Here is a 19,985-nt window from a genome sequence, read left to right on the forward strand (position 1 = left end):
TGATTTTTTTTTAGTTTTTCCTAAACTGGTTTCGTTTCCCAGCAGAACACTGAATCATCACAAGATGATCAATGTGGTCGATTCACTTCTCCCGTCAGTGGTCATAATGTTGTGGCTTAGTTTTATTTATCAATAACAACATAGACTGACTCAGGACTTTCTCCAGAAGTCGAACCAAGTCCTCCAGGAACCCGTTCAGATTGCACTGCTGCATCACTTCAACACACATAAGTGGAGAACGTTCTGGATTTTCCAGCTGGAGGCCGTGACACATCCAGGCCTCAACAAGAAACTGATTATTCTCCTTTTTCTTTCTTTGTTTTTCTTTTTTTTTATATATATATGATTTCTATTATATTTGGGGATTTAAATGTTGCATATATGCCTTGGATTTAGCTTAGTTTACAAGAGCTTTTTGTTTTTGTTTAGTTTTTTTTTTTTTTTGTTTGTTTGTTCATAATGTTACTTCCTGGTATCGCTGATATACGTTTCACCTGTGTCCTCATGATTGAGATGTCACCTGACCCTGATGGAGGCTTTGTGCTTCAAGACGTAGGCGCATTTTAATTTTTAGCCACTTTTAATAAAGGCTTTTTAAACTTTGAACCTCAAGAGTGCTCTGGCCACCTTCTTCTTAGTTTGCTACAGCTCATCACCACTACACCAAAGAGCACTTTGAAAGTTTTTTTTTTTTTAAATTTATTTATCCAAAGAAAGAAGCACTCAGTTTTTCTGTTGTTTTTCACAAATAAGTCTTTTATGCTCAGGCCCAAGGATAAACAGAGGTCAGATAGAAGAAGAAAGGATCCAGGACTTTTCTTTTGCACATGAAAGTTTTATTACTTATTTATTCTTGGGTTTGTGTGCACTTATTCATTCATTTCACTGCAATTTCATTAAATTCTTAATATTTTAAGACATTTTATATAATTTTAGATTTAGTAAGTAGCAGCAGATTTACCTCCATCTGCAGAGAAAAACTGCGCGGTGGTTTTTATTTATTTATGTATTTATTTATTTGTTTTGCCCTTTGGTCGACAGTGTTGGTTGGGTTTTTAAATCCAGACAGCCATAAAACGTCTTCTCGTTGCATCATAGCCGTGCTGACTTACCCTACAACGTAAACAAAGCCTAAAGCCCTGGGTTACATAAATGCCTCTCCGTGAAATCCAAGGGTCAGCGTTTAATTTGCGAAGAATGAGGTTAGTTAACGAAAACCGTCTGCGGGGTCAGGTAGAGGCGCACACAGGGGGTAGGCTCGGACTTTCTACAGAAGACAGAGTACGGCTCAATTAAACATTCACCTCGGTTATCTCCCATGCACCGCCCACCTTTTGGTTAGGTTGACTCCCAGACACCTTCCTCATAATACGGACCGTTTTGGAGAGGAGCTCCATACATATATGTAAATGCTGGAGGCGACTGAGGTGCTATTTGAATATTTACGCGTAACGCGTCTTCGTTAGCGTTGATTGTTAGTGAGGAACTACATATCCCAAGAAGTTTTTTTGCAGCACTTTAACGTCTAGACTCACGGTAGGTGTAGTCAGGAGACAATACGCACGACCCTCCTCCTCCAGTCACCGCGTCGCAATCAAGACTTTAAAAAGCGCAGACGGGAGGGACGCAGGGGCACGCGCTGGAGACTTGGAGAGGGTCGCAGACATGGAAAAAGATCCAGCGAGACCCAGCTGGGGCAGCCCCATGCAGTTTGTGTTGGCATGTGTGTCATATGCAGTCGGACTTGGAAACGTATGGCGGTTTCCTTACCTCTGTCAAATGCACGGTGGAGGTAAGCGATCTATCTATCTATCTATCTATCTATCTATCTATCTATCTATCTATCTATCTATCTATCTATCTATCTATCTATCTATCTATCTATCTATGAGTGCAGGACGTTCATAATATTGATGCACACACAGTCTGCACATGCACATTGAAGCTGGCAGGTTTCCACTGCTGCTGAATCTGGAGTGAATTTACATGATTCACTCCAAAAGGCAACACTGCAAAAAATCTACGGGTAATTACTTATTGTGTTATTGTGTCAAAAGAAAACAGTCCACATATTGACAGTGCTGATCCTGTGCAAATACAGGAAACACTTTATCTGCCTTATTACAGAAGTACCGACAGTCTGAGTCATGCAGGTGAGTCTGGTGGGCTGTCAAACTAAGTGAGCTATTGTTAGCGGACAATAAAGCAATTAAGATACTGTTAAGATACTGTAGAATGTACAGTATACACACATATACAGTATATATGGGTGTGTATACAGTGTTAATCACTTACATACTGTATATACTGTCTAAGTATATATTTACACAGTATATACAGTATGTAAGTGATTAACAGTGACCATTCGGTGCAGTGTTCTGCCGGGAATTTTTTTTTGCACCTGGGATTCATTCATGTGGCACCCACCTAGACCAGACCAGGCACTCGTTGATGGCAGCAGACATCCCCAGCAGGATGTAGCATGACACACACACACACACACACACACACACAAAGGCAACTTTAGGAACAACTTAAAAAAAAAAAAAAATTTGCACAAGGTGTTGACCTGGCCTCCAAATTCACCAGATCCCAAACTCGTCAAGTATCTGCGGGGTGCACTACAACAAGCCTGATCCTCAGAGGCAGTGCATCAGGCCTTATGCAAGAATTTTTATGTAAGAGTCTTAAGAATGCGTTTGTTTTCTTGCAAGTTCACCCCAGAGTGGGTTTCTTTAATTCTTGCACAAAAAGACAAAACAGTAATCTCCGTTAGACTCGTGCTCCTATGTTGATGTTTTTTTTATTTAAAACTTCTTATTTATCACTTATTTTAACTTATATTCTATAGTTACTTAATAGAGAAATAATCCGGGACCATAGTGCATAATTTCGTTCCATCTCATGCTTCTGCACGGTTGCAAATTACAAATACAAAAAAAAAAAAAACCTTGAATATTATGTTCTTACATAATGAGTTGTACATCTCGTCAGCCAGGATCATTACATGAAATCTGTTGCACAATTGTTTATGACAAAAAACTTCAGCTATAATGGGTTTAAATGAGGCACTTGTTATGTCTTTATTGGCCCTGCGTGGGTCACTGAACAATGAGCACGGAGCCACTGTAATTACTTTCCTGATGTGTAAAGCTCCGAGCAGGAAACTAGTGGAAAGTTTTTGGATGAGAAGAGTTGAATGACTGTGATATGCAGAAACGTCACGTGCGCGGTAACGTAAAATAGATAACATATTAATATTCGTGTTGATGCTTTAAAACCAACTAAACAATTACTGAATATTTTTCCACTGTTATCAAGCTGGTGGAAGGCGCCCTGTACACTGTTGTCTGATAACACTGTTATCCATGTAGCGGTCTTGGATACACTTATTACAATGAAGCTCCCAGTGAGGTCAAGCAGAAGGTTTATGGTGGAGTGGGATGACCACCCAGTGCCATATACCGCAGGGATAGTACAGTAGTGTAGTACAGAGGTTCCCAACCTGGGGTCTGGGGCCAGAGATCTGAGCTCACCATCAGTTTTCACCTGTTTCACCAGTTTTTAACCGGTATTGCATGTGTCTCACTACATGTACGATGCAGGGCTTAAAGTTTTCCAGCACTGTTGCATGTGGTGTTCGATTAAAAAAAAAAAAAAACATTAGAAAAAACAAAATGTTGATGAGGGATGTGGTCAGGTTCAAGCAGTCAATTAAATTCGTCTACCAATGGGATGACAGTAACGCAGCTTTCCCTCTCCAAACTAACATTACTGGCCAATCAGAAGTAAGCTGGGTCTTGGAAACTTTGTTGAAATCGAACTGATGCTGCATTCAAGAGGGAAAAAATCAGTTGTTGAGTTGTCAAACTCAACCCTAACCCTTCCAAAATAAAACTAAAAAGCTCCTGCACATCAGCAAATGGTGACAATATACCAAACTAATTTTTTCTCCTACAAGTTAACCTATGACGTTGAATGCTATGACATTAGATGGCTGAAATTTCCAAGCTGAAATACGGTATTTGCGAGTTTTGATGAAGGCATCATCACAGTCACTGTTGTAGAAAAGATGGAGAGTAAATTTATGAAGCTGGTAGAATGTGTCATAACTACAAACAAAGGACTTACAAATAGTAAAACTACTAAAACACTAAACATTAAGATGTAGGGTAACAATATGATCTACATTTTTTTTTGTGAATTGAATTAAATGGTTTCATTACTAATGAATAATTCTTCAAATTATTTAGCTTGGCACATGGCAAAGAGGCGATCATGATATATTATAATAATATAAGAAGGTCACTCTATGACCGACTGAACTGGCAGCTACAGAAGAGCTAATATAAACTTTGCTTTATACAGCCATAACATAAATAAAACTGAAACTGAACATTAACTTATGTCTTATCTTTGTGGCTTTATGATTATAAATGTTTCATGGAGTGTGTAAATCTGTTGCTAATAGGTATTTCCCTGTCTCTGTGACACTTTCAAATCATTCTGGACATCTTCCAGACATTTTCAGTGACAGGATGATATTTCTAAAGCAGAGTAGATATAATACTCTCCGCTCCTTGTGTCAGGTTTGAATTGAATCGTATTGTTGACGTATAATTGGACCCTGTCCCTCTGTTCTGCTGGTGTCACTCAATTCAAATTTACAACTAGGTTCCTGAGATATCACCCCATCACCGTCGTTCCCAGAGTGTGTGACTCGCACTTTGTTTTTGTTGACAGATTCATTTTTTCTCTACATTTTATACGGATATGAAAAACAAAACATATCTACAATACAATTTAAACAACATGCATCTACTAAAAAAAATCTCTGCTTCACTCTATTGTCTTTCATCTCATTTTGGTACAGGCAACAAGTCACTCTGTACGATACCAGAGCTGTTGCATTTACTGTTTTATTAGGTGGATATCTCAAATGTTGTGGTCCATCTTTTTACTCTTTGCTGTAGTAGTAGTAGTAGTAGTAGTAGTAGTGCTAGTAGTGGTGTTTCTTTTAATTGAATATTGTACAGTCAAGATTGCATTTGCAGAGATATACTGAATAAAAAACGCTGAAGAACGACAAGTGGACTTGTTGAGTTTGTTGAAGATGTTTCATCCAAGTAGCTTCTTTAGTTCTTAAGGACCTTTACCATTAGAAACTCACATGACTAGTACCTTGGTACCTGTCCTCTTTCTCCAGAGTGTCTCCAGTCTCAAGGTGTGAATCTTCTTGGAGACAGATGTTAAGACTCTTTAGTAAATTCATGGTCTGATTATATAGTCTCAGAAGTGTTTTCTTGCGTCGTGTCCGGTTACTATTCTGTGATTGGTCAGAAATTGGACGTGGGCGTGGCTAATGTGGTAAAGTGAAAAAGCTAGTGGCCACTTTGTGAACTCCCAGATGCTAATATTCACAATATGACCAAGCTTTTAAGACATAAACTCTACAAGCCCAGTTGTATATATTCAGTCATAGTACCATGACGTGGTGTCTGGAAGCCACTATGTCAGTGATGCAATGAGATATTTCTGTTTGTGGGTTGACCCCATGTAACCAGCATCCGTGTCTCATCAGCTCCTGCATCCAGGTTCATGTATGTGAAGATTTCCTGAGGATGCTTGACTTTTTTTTAATTGTTTATTTAGTTTATTAACTACAACTGTCTTCCCACTTTCAGGAGGGTTCCTGATTCCATATCTCCTCATGTTGGTTTTGGAGGGGGTGCCCTTGTTCTACATGGAGCTTGCAATTGGTCAGAAGATGCGTTTAGGTAGCATTGGGGCATGGACCGCCATCAGCCCTTATTTGGGGGGTGTGGGTAAGTGCTGGCTTGTCTAATATTGACTTTACTGTGCATACTGTCACACTCTTAGCTTGCCTTCCCTTTGTCCATTTCCCCACACTTATGTAAAGCGCCATGGCTACTTTGAAAGGTGCTATAGAAATTCAAAATGTTCTGCTTCTTCCATTTTATATGGTACATGCAATTAAATTGTTGTGATTCTCGTGTAAAACAAAGTTAAGTTGATTCTATTTTTAATTCATGCCAATGGCCACTAGTAATTTTGGAGCTAACACAAAACCAAGTGATTTGCTTATTGCAATATAAAACTTTGACCAATAAACATTGGAGGCATAAAAAGGATAAAATGTGGATAAAAATCTGTTTTGAAAGTTCTTTGATTAATTTGTATTCACTGCTCTCATTTTAGGTCTTGCCAGTGTTGTGACATCCTTGTATCTGTGTCTGTATTACAACATCCTCAATGCATGGAGTTTCTGGTACCTCTTTCATTCATTTCAAGTGAGCTGCTGGTTAACAAACTGCCGTATATACACACAATGTTAGGTGTCATTGAGCTGTAAGGTAACATGTCTGCTCTGTGTTTGATTGTTATTGCAGTCAGTATTACCCTGGTCAGTTTGCCCCTTAAATGCTAACCTGACGGGTCCGATAGAGGAGTGTGAAAAGGCTACACCCACCCAGTACTTCTTCTACAGGGAAACGCTGAACATCTCCCCCTCTATTGAGGTGAACGGAGGCATTCATACAGGCCAGGCGTTGTGCCTCCTGCTTGCATGGGCGATGACCTATCTGTTCATTGTGCGAGGAGTAAAGTCAACTGGAAAGGTAAGAGATTTCAAATATTGGTATATGGCTATTTATTAGTGTCAATTAGGGGTTGCAGCACCGATGCCTCACAGCAAGTATGTTCTAGGGGTCTTTTCTCTGCAGGCTTTTGCAATTTTTCCCCGTGTCTGCATGAGATTTCTGTGGGTACAGTTACAGGATATGAATGAATTAGTGGTTGCATGACTGATGTGTGTACAAAAACACAATAGAAATTAATGCTTTTCAACAATGAAATCTGTATTCTTGACCTGAATGTATATGCTGAGAACTATGACCTGCAGATATGTATAGCCTGTATAAAAACAGGCTGCAAGTCAGCACCATCAATAACATTTAATAGTACTCCCAGCATTTTGGATTATGGGATAGAGTAGCTGGGTTAAAAAAACAAAACAAAACAAAGAATGCAGTATTTCTCTGAAGCCTTCTAGCAGCTAAAGGTCTAATAACTTCAACAATGAAATTCACCATCAAATTGTTGATGTCTTTTTATATGCATTGCAGTTACACTTTTGTTGCATTCTAAGACTGACGTGTCACGGTACTATGGGATTGATATCGCTGCTAGTTTGCTACAATGACCTGTTTTCTTGGAAGTGTCCATGTTGTTACTGTCAAAAAAAACTGAAAATGGAAACACCTACGTTTGGAAAAACCTCTCAAATACCTAAAGCTAAAACAGTTTAAAGCTTTCATGAGTATTGATAGTAAAGTGTTTCGCGAAAGTGCAATGGAAACACTTTTTCGCAATTACCCGTCACTCAAGATGATGCATGTGACCAGTTCATTTGAAGTCCATCTTTCTCAACGTGAAGTCTTGCATGATGAGAATTTAAGAGAATTATGGGGTATCGCGAGGCGAGAGTTACAGCCCATTCGTAAAACACCTTTCAGTGGAAACATATACACAGTGCAACTGTACTTTATAGAAATTTCAGAAATATCAGTTTTAGTTTGCGAAAAACTGTAATGGAAACTCGGCTAGTGACTAGTTGGCGTAATGCTAGTCGACAAACTGACTAGTCGATTAGCCTGTACAACGCCTAATGCAGTACGACATTCTGTCCTAAAAAACGCTACGCATGCATTATCTATACATTAATGCTGTTTAGCGTGTTAAATGTTTAACTTGCGAGAGATACTGCAACATAAACATGATATCGTTTAAAGAATTTATTTTTCTTTTTGCCAGACTAGAGGGATGATTGTGGCATAAAGCTGCCACCCTTTAATCAGAAATTCATTACATTTGAACTTTGACATTAAATATTTGGCCATTTGAATTTTGCAGGCGGTATACTTCACAGCCACGTTTCCATACTTGGTCCTCTTCATCTACCTGGTACGTGGCTTCACTCTTCACGGAGCCATCAATGGCGTCAAGTACATGTTCACTCCTAAGGTAAGGTCATATTATGTTAGACATTTGAGGCTGTAGATTAGAACCTCTTGACGTTTTTGGTCGGTTGACATTTCTACATGGTTGTAAATTTATCTGCTTTCAGATGGAACAGCTTGCCAACCCTACAACGTGGATCAACGCGGCCACTCAGATATTTTTCTCTCTGGGTTTGGGTTTTGGGTCACTCATCGCTTTTGCCAGCTACAACCCGTACAACAACAACTTTGAGCGCCAGGCGATCGTCGTCTCTCTTATCAACAGTGGAACCTCCGTCTTTGCCTGCATCATCACCTTCGCCATCTACGGGTTCAAGGCCACCGTCAACTACGAGAACTGCCTCGAGAGGTGTGTATGTATTAAAGTGTGTATTCACTGTGTATTCAACTGTGATTCAAACACGAATACACGATACAAACGTGAACTTTGTGACTCCTCTGCACATGCAACTTCTGTTTATTATATTTTTGGATGATATTCTGGCATTATTAGGGAATAGATGAGGTTTAGGTTGTTGTGGGTATAGAAATTAATCAATCGTATTTGGATCATTTTCTGAAGAAATTAGAGGGAGTTTCCTAAACCACTGTGGTGTCGTCTTGAAATTGGAGTCTTCCAATGTCCTTGCATTTGCTCATCCAAGTGAGTGGGGTAGTCATGTTTATGTGAAGATACTGTATGTCTGTTTAAGATGGGTAATAGTTTTACTAATTTACTAGTCTGCCAATTGGTTTTAGCTCTTGTAGTTAGTGCGACTGTCGGATTTCCTTCCACGTTATTAATCTGGTAACCTTTGATATGGCCTGACCAGTCCAGGTTCTGTTGCAAGCATTCATTCTTGAATCTGACTGCCATGCTCGTAGTGGTAGAGGTACCTTCGGCATATGTTGAGGCCTCTCTCATTTGGCTGCATTGAGTTAAAGCTAAGGGAAGTTGAGCCCGTGTTGAGTCGCATTTAGGGTACTGCGGGACTATGCTATGCACGTAGCCAACATCTGGTTTGCAATTTGAATGAGGAATCACAAATGTCTGTGTCGCCAATTCTCCTCAACTAACCTTGCCATTCTTTATTGATCCAAAACAATCAGTTTAAAAATTGTGGAAATGAAGCGGCAGGTACCACCACAACTCCTGTGTTACATTTCTGGGGCTAAGTTCTGCGTTAATGCCGAGGCCTAAGCCTGTTACTTTCCTTTGTGATTCTGTTTGAATCCACTTACGTGGCAGGTCACTTCAAACAAATGTGAGAGGGACGCTTTCAGTGCATTAGGAGGCCGCCCACTCCTCTACCTATAAGAGGCAGTTGGTGGAGCTGGTGGATACTTACGAGTTTCTTTGGTGCAATCCATCCGACACCACTGAGGCTGTTTGTAGTAAAGGACAGGACAGGACAAGACCCTGAGGTTGCTCCCGGTGGTGGGCGCTGGTGTGTAAATTTAAAATCAAAGATGGAAAAAAACAATCGACACAAAACCTGTAAGCTATTTCATCAATAATATGGCAGCATCTTTGGGTAGATTGAGTACCAATAGTTAGAAGAGACCATTTATACTCATGTTCCATATCATGTTACATACTATGCAGATGGAAGCTCTTTCTGATAGGTGTTATGTTGTGGTGTCTTTATTATCAGGCTGTAGTAAGTGTTCCCACAGACCGTAGTACGACTATGGTCGGCCTTCCTTTGTCCACTATCTGCATGCCTGCATGTAGCTGCTATTGGGAGTTGTGGTGCCAAATGTGCAAGCCTGTGAAACAGGCTATAGATCTGTGGTGGGAGGAAGTTGTAAGGTTTCATGGAAACCCCCTCTCAGACTCTCTTTGCCAAACTAAGGCAGATCAGGAACACATTCAGCCACAGACTCATTCACTCCTGAGCCTCAGTGCATTCAGGCTACCTTGGCACAAACAGCTATCATGCTTCACAACATGAAGAGCATGCAGTGTATCCAGACTCCACTGATTGACTCGTAGAAACGCACCACTCAAAGTCAAATTGTCCCACTACAGATAAAGGTCATATTCAAGTAAATAAACTCCCTCTTGCTATCTGTGTAGCAATAAAATGCCGGAATTGTATTTTCCGAAACAAGTAAATCACCAGGCCATAGGTTACCTGGTGATTGCGCCACCGTAGAGGAAGCGGAGCCACGAGTGGTGGAGCACTCCACCACCACCACCACAAGAAACCCTAAACACTGGCGGCAGCCTCTGATTGCTGGACTTCAGGCAGTGAATTCAAGGGAAAAGTATTATTGGCACTACTTCACCTTCTATCAAGATGCATGGAGGAGGAAATTAAACTGTAAAACGGTAAAGACTCCAGCAGTAAATGGAACAACTTTATTACACTGACGCATTTAGACTCGTGGCCTTCATCAGGGTCAGGAAACACACTGCAAAGGACCATTTGTACAATGTATGAAATAATAATAATAATAAAAAAATGGAAACAACCAATTATGTACATGCTGCACACATTTAATCCAGCTGCAAGGTGAGCTTAGGGTTAGGGTTAGGGTTAGGCATCAGGCCACACCTAAAAGTGTGGGTTAGGTATATAGTATGGGTTGGGTTTATTAAAATGTGGTTTCTAGCCTATCATTGGACAGGACTGCCGAAAGATCTACCCAATAGATGTGAATGGTAGTGGAGGCCATCCAGTAGCTTTTGATGTTACAGGCTCAGGTTTGGTAGGTATTGGCTGGTTGTGGTATGATTCCATTATAACCGTATTATATCATTGAAGGAGACTGACAAACTAGCTTGAAACCAGAGTTATGTAACAAAGGAAGATGGTTCCAGCTATGCAGCTAATCTGTGGCTCCAGTAGTTTATCACTGAGGGCTTGCTCTTCAATGTGATTGCAGTGTGCTGACGTATTAGTGTGGTGATGCTCATGTACTTCCTCTTCCATTCAGAAAGAATTCCACTTTATTTCAGCCTGTCTTCAGTTTTTCCCCAGTGATATGGCTATTTAAGCTTTAGGGCTCATTAACTTTATGTGCTGCGTCTTTGTGGTGGAAATTCAAGGACCATTACCATTAGCTCCGTGCATCTTTCCACCAAAATATTCACATGTTAATAATTTGAAATGTTTGTTGTCAAGTCTCTTAAGTATCTCGTTTACGGGACAGGTGTAGTAATGAGCCTATCGTCTAAGGCAAAGAGAAAATCAATGCTGACGTCCACTTCTGTACTGTACTGTAAAATCTGACTGCAAATCTCAAAACAAATCATTCCTGTGTGAATAGTCACGTCATTGACTTGCAACTTGAAGATTATAAAAGTAAGGGGAAGATTGAATGTTGGATTGTAATCATCTAAAATCAATCTGGATCAAGGTGGATTATGAATAATAATATATCTTTTAAAGATTTCCATTTTTTTTTTTTGTTAAGTTGAAGTTATGTTATTCTGAGTTTTTTCATGACGTACAGAATTAGCCATACCATATATATTCATGCTGAATTAACCTTGCGCGTGGTATGTGTCCTTTTCCTTCCTTTTCCAGAATACGCATCCTGCTGCTGAATACCTTTAATATAGCAGAGGACACCATCACCATAAACAATGTCTATGAGTGGACTGAGAGGCTGAACGCAACATATCCTCATCAGTTTATGGAAATTGCCCACAAATTGGAAAACTGCAGCCTGGAGAGTGAATTAGACACCGTATGTTTCTCATCATTCCCCCACCATTTAATAATAATACACTTTAAGAGCAAATAGTTTCAAATAATAACATAATGAAAGGACAAAATATTTTTTTTTATCATTTTTCCCTGAATTATGTCACGGTGGTTTTCATTGTCATGGCATAGGCTGTAAATAGAGAAAAAAATTTTAATTTCTCACCTCTCAGAACTGGAAGGTGGTTATTGGTTGAAGGGGGTAGTGATAAAGTTAAAACCACTTCTCCTTTCTTTGATTGATACTGAAATATCAATACCTCCGATACCAAATCTTTATGCTCTAAAACCGATTCTCAAATCAAAATATCGATACTTTTGATACTTAATGTAATGTATATCATTAACTAGATCACAGTTGAAAGTAACTAAACTATTGAGTTTAGGACAGAAGGACAGAAAAGGACAGCACAGAGTCAGAATTAAGATGCAAGTTTTCATTTTTCAACAGTAATTTATTTTAATGGTCTTATTATTTAACTCATTTCTTTTTTAGTTTTTGAAACACGATTTTCACATATTTTGCATTAACGAGTCCTCTGTTTGTTTTTTATGTTGAGCTTGGCTATATAGTAGCCCACTACCTCAGTATACTTTTTTAGATTTACCAGACACCTTAGGTGTATTTGCACAAAGAATCAGTCTCAGTATCGGATCGGTACCACTGATACCAGCCTGAATTTTACTCTGTATTGGATCGGAAAGGAAATCAGTGTTATTGAACAACCCGCCTCTTGGTTGTTTGCAGGCTGTGGAGGGCACCGGGCTGGCGTTCATCGTGTACAGTGAAGCCATCACGAACATGCCAGTCTCTCCGTTGTGGTCAGTGCTGTACTTCTTCATGCTCCTGCTCCTGGGAGTTGGGAGCATGCTAGGCAACATCACAGCCATCACAACACCGCTGCAAGACTTCAAGTTTGTGTCCCGCATGAGCAACGAGTTGGTCAACGGTAAGATCCAGGCTGAATGTGGTGGTTTACACTGTACAATCTTAGTAAACTGTTCCTACATTGATGCTAGTTATACAATATTAGTTACACAATAGTAAAGAGTTAGCAACGAGCCACCAGAGAAAACATACTCAAGTTATATGTGAGCCTTAGATTACCCTGAAATATTAACTAATCATGTTCAAAGATGGTAATAAATGGTAATCAATAGCCAGTATCAGAGTAATAACTATAAAAAAAAAACGTCTCATCTCAATATCTATTTCACAATAGTGATAAAAGCAAATCTAGTCAATAATTGATTGGATAAATATAGCTGGGTGTCATCTGCATAGCAATCGAAGTTTATGTCATGCTTTCTAATAATACCTAAGGGAAACATGTACAGTGTGAATAATAATGGTCCTAGCACAGAACCCTGAGTAACTCCATAGTTTAGTTTGGTATATATAGAAGAATCATTGTTTTACGCCAGTCTAATGCACTTCCTGTAATTTTGATCACACTTTCAAGTCTCTGTAGCAGAATACTGTGATCAATAGTGTCAAATGCAGCACTGAGATCTAGCAGGACAAGTGTAGAGACAAGTCCATTGTCTCTATTGTCTGTCCATTGTCTATCAAATATAGTCAATCTGCTACATTATATGTTGCATTCCGCTCCTGTGCTATTAATTCATATTTTAGAGTAGATATTGCCTCCTGTGCCTTAATGCATTTATGTTGTTTATGTTCCTCTATTTCAGTTCTACAATGATTGTCATATAGTGTGAATACTGGCAGGTGGTCAGTGGTGTCACTAATTAATAACCCACTTGTTGTGTTGAATGAAGTGACAATCTGTAAATGTGAATCAGGTATTTGAAAGAGGGGGAATGTGGAAAACAATTGATTCTTAGAAAATCGGTATTGAGGAATTATTTGAGAGCAAATTCACATCAATTTACATTAACATTTACATTAAATTACAGACATTAGACAACGTCACACAGTGCACAACACAATGCACAACACTGCCGTCTTTAGGCCTATTTTAGGAGGGCCCCTAAAATAGCCTTAAGCCCCCCTAAACAATTTGGTTTATGTTGTCATATTCATGTAAATGGCCAGAATGAGTTTAAATAAATTATGATGTTAAGAAAATTGTCTAAAACTTTAGTGACTCATGCCGGGGCCCAGAAAATCCCTTCCTTATAAATCCTATGTGGACGGCCGCCACTTACACTTATTGTAAGTAGTGAATATCACGGACTAAGACCTGAGTTTTTCTTGCAGGTGTTGTGTGTGTGTTCTGCCTGCTTCTCGGCCTCGGCTTCACCACCACGTCGGGGAATTACTGGTTCACCATGTTCAATGACTATGGAGCAACTTTCTCCTTGCTCTTCATCGTCCTCATCGAGGTCATAACCGTCAGCTATGTTTACGGGATTAAAAGGTTGGTGTAGTTGTGATGTGTGATTTATGTTGCTTTCCGTTTGGCTTAAATAAAAACACTGTAAGGAAATAATATTGCATTTGAATACGTGTTTTGCACATTTTAGGTTTGAGAGAGACATAGAAGATATGCTGGGTCACCGTCCAAACTGGTTCTGGAAGATCATGTGGACGGTGACCAGTCCGGTCCTCCTCATCGCCCTGTTCATCTTCTACATCATAAACTACATCCAGGGAGGGACACCAACCTACCAAGCATGGAACAAAGAGCTGGTGGGTTTTTAATATTTTAATAACACATAAAAAAATAAATTCACCAGAGACGGGCAGAGCTGGGTTCTGCCTCAGTCATGATTGGTCTGAATCCCATTTTTTAATATTTAGTCTTAAATAAGCAAAACTTCATAAAGGTTCTTCTTGAGGGTAGCTCATACTCTGGTATTGGTCCCTGGAATACTTTTCTCCTTTTTATTCTAAGAAACGTCTCTCTACTTTTAACTTGGACTATTCCATTTATCATTATTATTTGCAACTCATTTACAGTACATTTACATTCACAGCACAAAGAAGTACTGGGTGCATGGTAGTGTAGGATTATTGACTTGGGCAATTTCTTCTCATCTTCCAGAAACCTGCACTAGCAGGATTTCACGGTTAGCACGGTAACTTCAGGTTTAACTCTGGATTTCCGCGGTTCCACTCTTGCTGGGGTGCGTCACCGTGGTAACTATTGCTGCAAACTCAGTTATGCTGAGGGGTCTCTTAGAGAGAGAATAGTCTTTAGGTCTTTAAAGGAAGTCTTCCTCTTCCCTCGATGAGGGCAAATCTTGTTAACGAGTGCAGCTCTTTAGTAGGAGCTAACTGTGTATGTCCGCTTTCATTTCTTTTCTATCAAAGTCTGTGAGAAACTTGATGTCGTTGGGGTTTTTTCTAAACAACGTTGCACCACAGTGGTTGAAGGACTGAAGGTTATCATGTTTTTGCAGGCCGTGTGAGTATGTGCTTTGCAGTAGGGTGGAATTTAAACACAAATCAGCTTGCACAATATAATCTTTACACAGCATTCTGCTCAGTATTGTGCACCAATAAGCCACAACATTATGACCACTGACAGTAGAAGTAAATTGACCATCTTGTGGCAACACAATGCTCTGCTGGGAAACCATTCATTCATGTGGATTTTACTCAGACATGTATCACCCACCTAGACCAGGCCAGGCACCCCCATCCTCATAGCAATGACACTGCTTGATGGCAGCAGCACAATGTGCTGACCTGGCCTCCAAATTCACTAGATCCTAAACTGATCAAGAATAGAATAGAATAGAGTGTGTAAAAGATGAATAATAAGACTTAAAAAATAGAATAGAATAAACAATATACAGATATTAAGATATACACAAAAAGATAATGTATTGCAACAAAAAGTAATTGGATTGCAACAAAAAAGTATTGAATTGCAAAAGGATATGTAACAGATATTGCACAGGATTGTACACAGACCCATGTTTTGGAGGCACAGTGTTAGGAAGGTGGTCATAATGTTATGTCTGATCGGTGTTTATAGTGCAATGGGAGAAGGAGAAGCAGTATTTCACACCTCTGCCTCATATGCTTGATACTTGAGTGACTAACAAACATGCCCCTGCTGTTTTCCTCAGGGTAAATCGTTACCGGTGGAGTATCCCGTCTTTGGCCAAGTCTTCATCGGGATCCTGCTCGTGTCGTCAATCAGCTGCATTCCCCTCACGGCGCTGTACGTCTTCTGCACGAAAAGAAAGCACAGAAACAACCACAGGCGGCAGCTCGTAAGTACGGTATCCGCTCAGTCGACGGAGCACGACTGGAACTAATACTTCACCGTCGCCCGCCTCCTCCAGCAGTACGACATTTTTAGTCGTTTTTGTTTTCTAAACCATGTTTTTATATCACTTATGTCACGTTCTTCACAATAGTGAGAGTCTTTTTGAGTTGTTCTGCAATTGAGATGATGCATGGCAGTCTTTCATTACTGTATAGTGGTCATGGACCAGAGACTGGTCACATCTCTTCACATAGCAGTTTGTAATCTGTTGTGCTATACACACGTTATTAATTCATTAAGTCACACATCATTTCACGCACAATTTTTCACTCAGTCTCCACTAATAGTTGAGCCATTGTATGTTATTAGCGTCGTTAAAGGTGAATGAAAATGAATATAGTTGTAATTAATAATTTCACATGAATGTATGTAGATATGTAGCGTATTCAATGAGTCAAGCGATGTAGCGTTTGAGCTTCTTTTTTTTTTTCCTTTTCTTTTATGTCCGGTTCAAACATGTTTTTTTTTTCTTGCTGTTTTTATATTTAGCCTTAATTATGCATTTATCTTAGCAAAGCGTTCAGCCAAGTCTGGATGGAGTAGGTTTGTAGAAATAAAGCATCTCACTGCCTCTAGTCTCACAGCTTCTCGACTTTTAGGGGTTTTGCTAAAATTATATTTTTTGAGTTTTGACATAAGAAATGGGTAAAGGGACGGTTTAAAATCACTAGTACCAGAAATGATGTTTGATCAAAGAGAAGTTAAATGTAGTATTTGTATCAGCAAGCTGTTAAATATATGTCGTACTTCATTTCATAGTCTAGTTATCTAATAATAACTTGTACTGAGGTGCCTTGCTAGCATATGTATACGTGTAGTGTATGTATAAAATTATCTTCTGTTTTACTACATAAGTATTTTTGATAACTGATTTTATATTTGTTTTTTGTTTTTTGGTTTTTTGTTTTTTTTTCTTATTGAAGTTTTTCAGCAAAATGACGTACGAACTGTGAAAGAGACAAAGTCGTACTCCGGTGTGCCAAAAAAAAAAAACATATAACACTTCAGGTCAGACCCGAACAAGGACAGATAATGCGCACAAAACAAACAAATAAATAAATGCATCAGCAAACAAAAGAAACGCACAATAAATAAATGAACAGATAGATAAAGGGGAAGGGGAAGGGGAAGGGCAGACGTATGGAGATGGGAGTTTTTCCAGCTTATAATAGCTGGGTCAGGGGGAATGGACTGGCCCCAGAAGGTTGTCAGTTTTCGGGAAGTGACCAGGACATGTGCATATTACAGGCGTCACTAGCAGTGGGGTGGATCCTGGCCAGTTTTGTGTAATGGATTCTGTCTTGAATCAGGCCTTGAAGGGCACGTGTGGAGGAGGGGTGTAGAGCTTCTGCACATTAGCAGCCCAGAGGTATCACCTAAAGTTTGGATAATATCCAAAACATGTGGATATTATCCCGTCTAATTTGTGAAGAGCAATGATTTTTATATCTGTTTGAAAAGGGTTCATATCTGCCGCTCCGTGTTTTCATTTTTTAAACCAGAGAACACATGAAGTCACTTGTATGAATCAGCTGTATATGCCGCGCACGTTTCTGTTTTTAATACCTGTAAATAAAATGATAAAATATTTGCTTTGTACATCCTCGAATGTGTATTTACTGCTGCTGCTGCTGCTGTGGATCAGAAACAAGCAGCAGATGGTGCAATATGGGGCCGTATGAGGGATCAGAATTAGAATCAGAATCAGAAAGAACTTTATTTATCCCCGAAGGGCAATTAGGAAGTAGTAGTGGTAGAAGTATCTGTAAAGAGTCCAGATAAATAGTAAATATGAAATAAATATGAAAAAGATTCAGTACAGCAGTAAATAATGTGGATGAAATTAAAGAGTGACATCGTGATATAACACATGAGAGAATATTGCACAAGGTGTAAATCTGGAGTTGTTGTAACTCCTTACAGTTTAGGAGGAGAATGATGATGGGAACAAAGGTCGCTCTCCTCCTCCGGGTCATGATGTGTCATGTAATCACTAAAACTTGCATTACTAAGAGAATTAGGATTTAAATCGTCACACCTGCCGACACTTGAACTGAGCCAAACTAATGCACGCACCAGGCGGGTCAAACACACGGCCTGCAGAACCGAACCGACCCATTAGAGGGTCTAATCTGGCCCACTGCAGTTTTTCAAAATAAAAGTAGCTGCTAATCGTTAATTTCTCTCCTGTTTTGGTCAGAGTAGCAGACAGAGCTCTCTCTCTTCTCTAATCTGAACTGGCATTTTAAGCTTGTTTTCTTGTTTTCCCTCCCAACAAATAAGCCCTGAAACAGTGTTGCCTGTGGTATAACAGGCAATAAAATCCTTTCCTTGCGCACAAGAATTAACACCACAGTCCACTAATAGAACAAGAAAGCGAAAGCATGTAAGCTTTGTAGCAGTTAAGTGAAAGTACGAGAAGTAAGTGTCGGTTCTGACGCATTAGACTTAAACTAAACACATGACTTCCAACTCTAAAAGCTTAATGAGCTTCACTCTGCTCACATCTTAACTTGACATGATTTTGACTGCTTTTACTTTGTGTTGTATCCTGTCTGTCTTTCTGGGGCAGCGTTTTGCTTCTGCTTCTCGAGCCGTGCAGCTGCCCATTCAAAACCAGTCACCGGGTTAGAACTCTTTTATGTGTCTGTGCAGGTTCTCAGTCATCCAGGTCACGCTGAAGAAAGGCAACTGGACTTGTAGGGTTGTTTTGAAGAGTTTGAGTTCTAAGGCAGTGGTTCCCAACCTGGGGGAGGGGGGCACCAGAGGTCACATGTGGCTGCACCAAAACGTTTTCACCAGTCTCCCTACATGTACAATATGCAGGGTTTAAAGTCTCCGCTGTGTGGCGTTTGATTGCAATAAAGAAAAAGATGAAAAATTTAGGTTGCATTCAGGGCAACTTGGAAAAAAAATAAGCTCTGAGTTGTCAAACTTAAAAATTGCTGCTTCCAAAATATAAATATATATATATATAAAAAAAAGCTGCTGCACATATTTTAATGTTCTCAATGGTGACAATATATCAAACTTATTTTTTTTTTCTCCTCTGTCGGAAGTCTGAAATTTCCAAGTTGGAATATAGAATTTCCAAGTTTTGTGAAGGCATCATCTAAACCGTGATGTTTTGTTTTTTCATTCGAGTCAATAACAGCAAATAAATTACTTAAGAATAGTAATAATATTAATATTAAATGACTGGTGGAGAGTTGAGATTTAAATAGAAACTTCTTCAGATTAGTTTTGTCCAAATTTTTGGGAGAACTTTCTGACACGAACGATGGAAGTTTTGTTCTGGAGGATTGTGATGAAGCTGAGGCGTTGCACTCCAGGTTGTGCTGACCCCTACGAATTCCCCAAATGTGGGAATGTCAACTGCATGTTTTCCGATTACGTAGTTGTGTTACACAACTACTGGCTTAGAGATGCATTATTATCATTATTATTATTATCAAGTAATTAACAGAGGACACATATATTTTTTATTATTATTTTGTCACGCATGCCACCACCTTTCTGTGATCAAGGTTTAACATTATCACAAAGTACGAGAGAGAATAAAAAGTTGAGAGCCTCATAAAGAAAATAGAGCCAATAAAACAGATATCTGTGTAAAACAGGGTCAGAGGAAAAACACACAATAAAATGTTAAGTGTGGAAACACTACTGTGCATCAAATACCGTGAGATCAAGGCTGTTCAAAGTACCAGTGTCATTACTCTGATAAATAATACAGTACCCGACACCGTTTATCTAATGGCACCTGATAAAGCAGTTGGAGGGAAAAAAGGACCAACAATAAACATGACACACGAGTAAGAAGAGCCCAGGAATAGATTTGATTCCTACGTAATAACAATACCAGCAGGTTTTTACTGTTTGAAATCAGCTGTTTGCTACATAATCATATCCACTTGGATGAGTGGTAAAGTGCTGCGTCATTTATTTCAGTCCTTACTATTAATTATTAATATATTAAAGACATTTAAGACAAACACTTGTGT

At 39.3% G+C, this 19,985-nt stretch overlaps 1 protein-coding gene across 1 annotated transcript; it reads left to right on the forward strand.

The window, feature by feature from the left end:
* The first annotated feature begins 1,280 nt into the window (after positions 1-1,280).
* Positions 1,281-17,580, forward strand: LOC125017085 (sodium- and chloride-dependent transporter XTRP3A-like). Its single transcript, XM_047599940.1, has 11 exons — positions 1,281-1,792; positions 5,685-5,825; positions 6,220-6,311; positions 6,411-6,638; positions 7,933-8,043; positions 8,147-8,388; positions 11,555-11,717; positions 12,483-12,684; positions 13,959-14,118; positions 14,225-14,390; positions 15,779-17,580. The coding sequence occupies exons 1-11, from the start codon at positions 1,666-1,668 to the stop codon at positions 15,968-15,970; spliced, it is 1,824 nt and encodes a 607-aa protein (XP_047455896.1). The 5' UTR covers positions 1,281-1,665; the 3' UTR covers positions 15,971-17,580.
* The last annotated feature ends 2,405 nt before the right edge of the window (positions 17,581-19,985 follow it).

Source organism: Mugil cephalus, chromosome 11 (assembly GCF_022458985.1).
Source record: "Mugil cephalus isolate CIBA_MC_2020 chromosome 11, CIBA_Mcephalus_1.1, whole genome shotgun sequence".
NCBI classification, from domain to species: Eukaryota; Metazoa; Chordata; class Actinopteri; order Mugiliformes; family Mugilidae; genus Mugil; species Mugil cephalus.

Bases quoted from the DNA above. Each gene is read 5' to 3' on its own strand.
- LOC125017085 (XM_047599940.1), top strand. From the start codon at position 1,666: ATGGAAAAAGATCCAGCGAGACCCAGCTGGGGCAGCCCCATGCAGTTT. The intron at 11,718-12,482 runs GTATGTTTCTCA...GGTTGTTTGCAG, and splicing joins TGGAGAGTGAATTAGACACC to GCTGTGGAGGGCACCGGGCT. The intron at 14,119-14,224 runs GTTGGTGTAGTT...TGCACATTTTAG, and splicing joins TATGTTTACGGGATTAAAAG to GTTTGAGAGAGACATAGAAG.